The sequence below is a fragment of the Fusarium tjaetaba genome, assembly GCF_013396195.1.
Source record: "Fusarium tjaetaba strain NRRL 66243 chromosome Unknown NRRL66243_c0000344, whole genome shotgun sequence".
NCBI lineage: Eukaryota > Fungi > Ascomycota > Sordariomycetes > Hypocreales > Nectriaceae > Fusarium > Fusarium tjaetaba.
The window spans coordinates 79,919-88,535 of record NW_023501540.1 but is presented as its reverse complement, the minus strand read 5'-3'; the positions used below and the strand labels follow the sequence as shown (position 1 = coordinate 88,535).

General features: G+C 47.1%; 4 protein-coding genes across 4 annotated transcripts; 1 reads left to right on the top strand and 3 right to left on the bottom strand.

The window, feature by feature from the left end:
- Positions 1-286: 286 nt before the first annotated feature.
- On the bottom strand, positions 287-1,349 carry FTJAE_12560 (para-nitrobenzyl esterase; the record flags this gene model as incomplete). The annotated part of the gene is made up of 2 exons (XM_037345619.1): positions 287-376; positions 519-1,349. The coding sequence occupies 2 exons, from the start codon at positions 1,347-1,349 to the stop codon at positions 287-289; spliced, it is 921 nt and encodes a 306-aa protein (XP_037200433.1).
- A 988-nt stretch (positions 1,350-2,337) lies between these two features.
- FTJAE_12559 (Dioxygenase) lies at positions 2,338-3,153 on the top strand (the record flags this gene model as incomplete). Its single annotated transcript, XM_037345617.1, has 1 exon — positions 2,338-3,153. One exon carries the CDS (start codon positions 2,338-2,340, stop codon positions 3,151-3,153), a length of 816 nt encoding a protein of 271 aa, XP_037200432.1.
- A 523-nt stretch (positions 3,154-3,676) lies between these two features.
- Positions 3,677-5,578, bottom strand: FTJAE_12558 (uncharacterized protein; the record flags this gene model as incomplete). Its single annotated transcript, XM_037345616.1, has 4 exons — positions 3,677-4,037; positions 4,091-5,311; positions 5,377-5,431; positions 5,500-5,578. The coding sequence occupies 4 exons, from the start codon at positions 5,576-5,578 to the stop codon at positions 3,677-3,679; spliced, it is 1,716 nt and encodes a 571-aa protein (XP_037200431.1).
- A 758-nt stretch (positions 5,579-6,336) lies between these two features.
- Positions 6,337-8,022, bottom strand: FTJAE_12557 (purine-cytosine permease fcy22; the record flags this gene model as incomplete). Its single annotated transcript, XM_037345615.1, has 3 exons — positions 6,337-7,435; positions 7,498-7,665; positions 7,724-8,022. The coding sequence occupies 3 exons, from the start codon at positions 8,020-8,022 to the stop codon at positions 6,337-6,339; spliced, it is 1,566 nt and encodes a 521-aa protein (XP_037200430.1).
- Positions 8,023-8,617: the final 595 nt, after the last annotated feature.

Below are 8,617 nucleotides of genomic sequence, written 5' to 3'. Positions count from 1 at the left end.
AGTTTATACTATTTCCTAGGCCTACTTTTATCTTTAAAATCCTAACCCTATATCGATCTATTAACAAGTTATAACCTTTTACCCTCCTATAACCTCGACCTCTCCTCTATCTATTATAGCTATTTACCCTTTAACTTATAACGAATCTATAGGCTATTTTATTTAGTTATTAATAATAGTTAATTAAAAATAATCTCTCCATAGGCCTCATCTCCAACTATATTTACATCCTTTGATTTCATTAAACCTTTAGCAAATGCAGCCCATAAATCCTTCATCTTAGTGCCTAAACTGTGAAGTACAACTCTCGATTCCGGTCCGTGTAGCATGGGGGCTTTTGCCCAGTCTGTCCAGGTACCCAATAGGAAAGGGAGTTCTAAACAATGTGTAGATCGCAAGTCGCTTTGCGATGGCCACCAGTCGAATTTGTATTTCCTTGAACTGCCCCCGGCCCTGAGGTAATGATTATGGAGTTGGGTAATTCTCCATATGAACATTTTTCTTGAAACAATCCACACCATAAGTCGCTCGATAAGCCATCCAATAAGTGGCAAATCAAAATAAGACCGCAAGGTATCGTTCATTCTTGCGAAGGGTGCGCCTTCATGTGTTGTGTAACCGATGAATAGATTGATCTGTTTTGCTGCCTGCTGGACCTTGTGAGAAACCTCTGAAAGCGGTGGAAGAGGTGCATGACCCAGGGAAGGCCCAAAAGCCATTAATCCAGAGGGATGTTTCTTGGCCTCCATAAGTAGCTCTACCTGCAGACAGAGCATCTCATCGGTGGTCCTGGGTGCTTCAGAAGATGCAAGTCGATGATGACCCAAAGCGCCGAGGGCTTGTATCATTTGTTCGCGATCCATCATTCTTACTCCTAGTGGAGCGCTTTGAAGGATTGCTTGATGGAATAGATGTCGAGTCCCTTCAGCTATCATGAGGCAGAAAATGGAATCCGCGCCAGCAGACTCCCCAAAAAGAGTAACGCGATTTGGGTCTCCTCCAAAATCAGCAATGTTGCCCTGGATCCATTCTAGCGCCATGATTTGATCATAGAGTCCGAGGTTTGCAGGGGCTCTATCATGAATGGGTAGGTATCCAAAGAGTCCAAGCCGATGTGTGATGTTGACCATGACGAGACCGCGTTGTGCGAGTCCGACGGGTGAATATGCATCAAGGTCTCCACCACCAGAGACATATGCTCCTCCGTGTAGGAACACCATTACAGGCCGCTTTTTTCCATCTGTGAGTGCCTCAACTGATGCAGTCACCGTAAGATGAAGGCAGTCTTCGTCCTGCATCCTTCCTGAGGTAATAGGGCCTGTGACACTGTCTAAACGCGAAGGCACCATCTGGGGACAGATAGAAGCCGGATGTGTGCAGTCTAAAACACCCTCCCAGGGTTGTGCAGGTTGAGGAAGCTCAAAACGATTCGCGGAGGCATATCGTATTCCACGAGCTTTGAAAATATCATTGTCGCGTGCAGCTTCTATTTCTCCGCCCTGGAGCTTTATCCTTACTTTTCCTGACTTATCCATATCTCCCTGACAATTTTATTAGCTTTATCATCAATCGACAAGGAGTTGAACCTACAAAGAAAGAGAAATAACAGCTCTTCAAGACAGGCCCTAAAGACTTTGTTTATTCCTATCTGGAATATTTGTAATATAGTAACTGAGATCTAGGATGCAAGAAAGTTCTGTCATTGATTAGAACCCCGCGCCCTTTAAACTGATTCGAGGTCCAGATACCATGGAAGGGAATTCTTGGGCCATTTTAAATAGCGCAGATAAGAACTCAGCCGACCCATTGCTTCCACGCACCAAGCTTGGCAACTAGTGTTTTGCTCAACCGCGTACAGATAGCGGATAAGACCCAATTCGTTCCAGGCGGATATGGGGAGCGGAAACGGGCCAAAGGCATAAATCGCCATGTTTATATAATCGGGAAAACCCACCAACAACCAAGCGGCTTAGTGGGTCAGTCGACGGGCCTGCGGACTTGTGGGTATTCGGGTTTAACCCACAGCCGCTCAAATCCTGGTTTGTAAGAATAGCCCCACACAATAAGCCGACTGTCTGATTTAGGATATGGAGATGGATGGCATTGTGCTCACAACGTGGACTGATGGTGATATCCCGACTATATGGAGCCTTGTTCTTTGTTGACATACTTAACCTGAATATTTTCCAAGTTTTGAAACAAGCTCTTTGAGTCTTTCACATCAATCCTGAAGCCCCATAGAATCAATAACCAGGCATACCCTCAGATATATCATTTTACTGACAGTTAAATCTTATTTTCATTTATTTTTTCAACCTCCTTCAACCGAAACACAAAATGCTCTATAATCGAATTCTCAATGGGGTTGAACTATCCTTCGATGACCGAGGCCTTGTGTCAGATGAACCAGCAATCGTCTGTCTGCCAGGTCTTGGACAGGACCACCGTGGCTATCAATACCTGCTGCCATACTTGACGGGCAAGTATCGTGTTATTAGGATCGTGTGGAGGGGCCACGGAGCAAACCGCGACCCTGTAGGAAAATGGAGTGTTGATGACCAGGCAAGCGACACTATTGCACTCCTTGACTCCCTCGAGGTTAAGAAATTTATCCCTGTCTCTCACTCTCATGGGGGATGGTGTGCCATGGAGCTTGCCGCGCGTCTTGGAAAGGAGAGGGTCCCAGCTGTATTGCTGACCGATCTGATCCTGACTCATGCTCCGCCTGAATTTATCTCTCAACTGCAGATGACGCAGCAAAGGGACACTTGGTACCAGGCTCAGGCTGCTCTTATTAAGGGCTGGCTCGATGACACTAAGAATCCTAACGTTTTGAACCACTTCTACAATGATGTCGGCGCTCACGGATTCGATAGCTGGTCCCATTTCTGCTGGCTTGTCGAGAAGAACTATGAGCGCTGGGGTTCGCCTATGGAACGGCTTGAGACGATTAGTAATCCCCCTCTGTTTCGTCATATCTTCAGTCACCCCAGAGAACAAGCCTATTTGGAGGCACACGAAGATTTCGCTCGGAAGTATGATTGGTTCAGCTTTGCTCGGCTTAATGGGGAATCTCACTTCCCGGTCGTCGAGCTTCCAGAGACAGTGAGCTTGCACTTGGCAGACCTGGTTAAGGAGACAAAGGGCAAATGAGGGATATCTTTAATGTTCATTGGGATAGCTGCTCAATACTGGATCCTTTGTGCCATGCATATCCGATCAGGGGATCCCTTATACCAATACGCTGTAGCGCATCCTAGCATTGTGAAGTTGAGGTAGTACAGCAGTTGAATTTAAGTCAAGACTGGGCAGTTATTCCCTTTGCTATTGCCTTTAGCTTTATATTTTAATATTCCTGCAGACACAAGTGATCAACTAAAGTCTTTCCCGTCGTGTTCTTGTATCAAGGAGTGCAACCAATCCAGGGAGTCTAGATTTGAATCCTCATGTCTTCGGCTGCCTGGTTTAATTTTTGAGAATAATCGTGCCAGCCAATACAAGCTTTCTCCAACTCTGGTAATAGCAAGCTCCTCCGGGCTAAAAGGGGGGCCTTGCGAGAGATTCCGATTCCAATGGTGCTTCCATAGTTTGAGAGGCAGATCTAAAGAGTCAAGAGTGGATAACAATAGATTGGTCTGGGATAGATATATTAATCTGTGAAGACCTATTTCGATGGTTAGTAACACAAGCAAAACAGTTCGAATATCTCTGACGTAAGGGCGAGATACTCGGAAATGACTTGTAGAAACATACCCCAAAGGACATAAAACAGGTCAGTCAAGTTGTACTTCTGCAGCAATCGTTCTGTCATGGCGTTATCGGCCCCTTCAATGAGCTCTGTGAAGCAAGATGAGAAATTGTGGTTGAGTAGCCTTGAAGCAGTCTGGTCTGATAGTAGCCAATCTCCCCATGTTTTTGCACGAAAGACCACCTCACTAGATGGGAAATCAAGTTTCATCTCTCTCAGAGTGATACTCGGCATTGTTCTAAAGAATATGGCAAGTTCACTATCAAGTAGGAAGATTGAAAAGGCCATTCTGCGGTTAGTTAATTATCAGCGTTGTTACTGCGATGCGTGATATCCCCTCACCTTATTCTTTTCTCAGTCTTGATCCATTCATACCACATTTCAGCAAAAGTATTACCAGGGGTTTCATGTGTACCGAGTTTTAGGGTGCTGAAAAGTGAGAGATTTCGACCTGCTGTAACTAGCATAGGAACGCGTATCATCCGCATGCGGCTCCGTTTCGTTCTGTCGTCCATTCCAAGTTGGAGGTAGATTACAATAACAGCCGCACTGAGAAGGTCGAGATGCATTGAACAGCCATCCAAGCCGCAGACATGATGCCCATTGGTCAATAGTTCGAATTCATTATTATTGAAAATGATGGATTCTAAGGTGTCGAAGCTTTTGTAGGTAAGTGAAGACATATCTTGAACACTGTCGTATATGGAGCCAGCTACGACCATTGCCAAAAAGAGCTGAGGCGATATCTTGCCAACAGTAAAAGTCGGACGGTGTATTGCAAGGTTATATGGGTACATCCGTCGGAAGAATGCTTCGAGAGCGCGGTATATATTGCTAATGGTGAGCAATTTCTCGAATATTGGCCGGATCTGCGTCCTCGAACTCCCGTTATGCCGATAAAGGTTATTATGATCATCCAAAGGAATTAGGTTCAATATTTCAGGAATTCGTTGCTCGAGTGAGCTTCGATTTATGTCCTCGAGGCTTGGGATCCCGATACCGTCCTCATCCAGTATGTCTATCATTGCGCCTGCGGGGAATATATTATTCCAGACTAACGGGTCATCCCAGGCATTGCAATCATCCTGAGAAAGAAACTTGCCGTTTCCGTCTTGAAGACCACAAGGAGGGCTGCCAGGGTCATGGGGAAGGATGGAACACGATTCCAGGGCATTCCGAAAATCGGTGATATTCTTGTTTTCACGGGCTGTGTATTGAAGAAGGAAGAGCGTGCTGTCACTTCTTGTGATCGGCGGTGGGCTTGCAGGTTGTGGATCGTCCGAATCAATACTGTTGTCGATTTCTTGCTCAACGGTCTCGCAGTTGACCTCAGGCAAAGGAATGGCAGGCAGAGAACCAGGAGCACAGGCAACGCCGACTCGATCGTAAGAACATTCCCAGCCGCGGCTTAGGCAGCTCTCGCATGGATCATCTGTGTCGCAGGCGAGCTTGGACAAGGCACATCGATCACATGCCTTCCGACCCCTTCCACGTTTAATGCCTGCGGGTATTGGCCGACCAGCACGATTCTCGCACTTCTTGGCGTGACGAAGAACCGAGTCACTATTGGTGAATCGGGCATTAGAAACAGATTCCACACAAGCAGTTAGCTGAGCAGTGGAGCTTACGTTCTAGAAAACATGCGGCCGCAAAAAGTGCATGGGGCGGATTGTTCTTGGGTATCTAGGTAGAGAGAGGATTAATTTGAGAATGATACGAGGGGATGAATAAGCGGGCCACTGGTGACTTACGGGACTTCTCGTGTCGAACCAGATGGCTCTTGGAGGAAAAGATGCTCCCACAAGTACGGCACTCCTTGGATTGGCTCATGATGTCGGTCGGATGTTGGGTGGTACGGTGGTATTCACACGAACGATGTGCCATTCAGGCAGGCAGGGATCCTAGTGGCTTATCTACCGGTGGCCACGAAATTGCAATTGGAATTCACAACAGCGCAGTTGATTATGGAGATCCAATTCGACAGTGGAAAGGATATCGTGGGTTTGTCACGGGTTGTTTGATTCTGGTTCAATTGTCAACGCTGATCCCTCAGGAAATTAGCACAAGCCAGCTGGACCCCACGCACTAAACTGACTGCAGGAATGGAGGAGCACGAGATAAGAACACTTTGTCCCTTTCGGGCAAGGTCACTTCCAGTTCAATTTAGTCGGGGAATACCCACAATCGCCACTGCAGAACTCTAAAGGTTGCTAAGAACTATGCGGGGTTAACCCGCACGAATCGTTAACTAAATAGTCCAAGTCTTGTCGGTCAGGTTTTTGGGCCTTGCTAAACAGAACCCGGGGAAGCAAGCGCGTTTGTACAGTAAACTGGCAAAATGCTTGCTGTTCTTACAGTATACTATGAAGTCTCGATTTTCTAAGAAAAGAAGTATTGTATTTGTTCAAAATATTAGAAAAGTCAAGGCCATTAACAATACACCAAAAGCCCTTTACAAACTAAACAACTGAGAGTAGTGATACTACATAACCCAAGTCTGAGAAGCATTGATTTAGATACTACTAGATAGATTCTCGCCGAGGTACGCAGTCTCCATTTGTCCCTCCCCCTGTTTGTCGCTAGTCCTCTCAGAATCGACCACGATATCTAATCTCCACAGCTCTAAGAGGGGTATAGATGATGACAGTGGTAAGGATAGCTAGCTCCCAGCCTAAATCTCCAGCAACCTTGGCAAGGGGGCCAGTAAGCCACACAGTGTCCATTCCACAGATAATTGGCCCCCAGGCAATAGCGAAGGTAACGATAGCTGGAATCCCTGAAGGAAGAGCTTTACCGTCGTCCCAGATGGCCGGGTCCATGGTGTCAGGGTTCGCTCTCCGAAACCAGAACCACTCAATGAGAAAAGTGGTTACCGTAATTCCAGACGAATAGGAGAGAATAGAGACTAGCGCAGAGAGGGATGAGATGAACGATTTTGAAGCAGGGATTGCTACCCCGATCAAGACTCCAGTTGTGACAAGTGCCAAGACAGCCCTGGGAACTCTTTCAAGCCATGGAACGACAGCCTGAATAGCCAAGGAGATGCTGTAAATATCCCTGGCTGTTGTTATGACAACTGTCAAGGCGAGGATAGTCAAGACAAATTTCCCAAACCCTCCTAATCGGGAGACCACAACTTGGCCAACAACAGCGCCAGTGCCTCCTTCGCCAAGGGCAGCAGCCCAAGTGGGAATCTGGAGCGCTGCACCTCCTAGAGCCGCACCCAGTATCATCATGAGCGAGAACATGACGCCAAAACCAGACAAGAAGTACAGAGCAAGCCGGAAGCGAGGTGCCTTTGGAGGCATGTAACATGCGTAGTCGCCAATAACGCCTCCCCAGGCAAAGGAGATGCCTGCAGCCATAGATATCATGCTCAGCCATGGTTTGGCCCCTGTTGCGCGCGGTGGAGCTTGTTGGTGCAGCTGATCGCCCGCGCAGCCGATAAGAATGAGGATGCCAAAAGATGCAGGGATCCAGGCGTAGCGGGCAAATCCGTGCAGGACTTTGTATCCCATGAATCCAATGCAGCAGCCAATCACAAAAATAATAGCGATACCACTGTCAACTGAGAGTGTGCGTGGGTTGACAGACGCGAGGGTCTGCCCACCAGTAACAGCGGCCGTGATTCCAAAGATTGCAATGCCGAGAAGGCTGACCAATGAAACTATCTGGTTGAAGTATTTGCTGGCAAAGGAGATCAGCACCAAACATAAACAAAGAGTCAATCAATCCGACGTGCGGCTTACCCATAGACATAACGAAACTGACACCACTGCCTCATGCCAAGTAATGGTGCGAGTGTGAGAATATAACAAGACGGGATGAGGAAAGCCAGCTGAAGACAAATGATCATGGGTGCTGCTTGTTTGAGTGACAATCCGTACCCAAGAGTCGAGGCGGCCCCAATACCAATTCTATGCATAGTTTTAGTATCAGCTGAAGTTTATGATTTCAGATAAGAGGCCTACTGACGGAAGAAGTCCGATAGAAGTGGTCGAGAAAAGCGTCAGAATGTTGGCATAGCGCTCATCAGTCCTCAGCTCCCCCGGAACAGGTTCTAGGCCCCGACTCTCAACTCCAAGCTTGACAACAAGCCCTTGCCAGAATGAGTTCACTGGCTCAATGGTACCGGGCATAGAAGAACGATCCGTTTCTGTCCCAATACCTAGTTCGGGATCTACCTCCTTGGACATCTCCAGTTTTGAATGTGTCCCTTCGGGCTGCTTATCAGATCCCTGGGAAAGATGCTCGAACTCAGGGCTGGCTGCCATACTTCTCAACTGTGATTGAGCCGGATCGTCACAAGCGAAGAGACGAGGATAATAATTATAGTTGTAATGATAAATGATAGTAATGTTATTGCGTTGGGCAAGGACTGGAAGTCAACGGGCGTCAGATGGTCTTAATAGTTGTGAGGAAAGGCTAAAGTAGTATTAGTTGGCTATGGCCCACGCACGTATAAGCAAAAGAATCAATACAAGGGGCGGCTATGGACCTAATAGCCGAGACTGTTCGGGTATGGACATGCACACAACAATCGCGATAGTCTGGAATCGCGGAACTGCTCTTATCATCTCCCATGCCAATAACATAGACCTATGCCACCATAAGCCTCATTTTGCCTTCAAGCGTCATGTATCTTATCGCGTTAGGTATTATTACCCCGCTCTTTAGTACCGAGCTATTATTGGTGTGGCACTTTTAGCGTGGATAACGCGTTGGCCTTCAAAAAGTGTGAACGTGACCTGACGGTGTTATCTAAGTGTGAGTCTACTGTCATGCGGCGAAGGCTAGTCTTCCGAATGAACCTTCGTATTGTGACTCTCTAGAATGCCGCATCACGCCCGTTACCGCCTTCAAAATTTG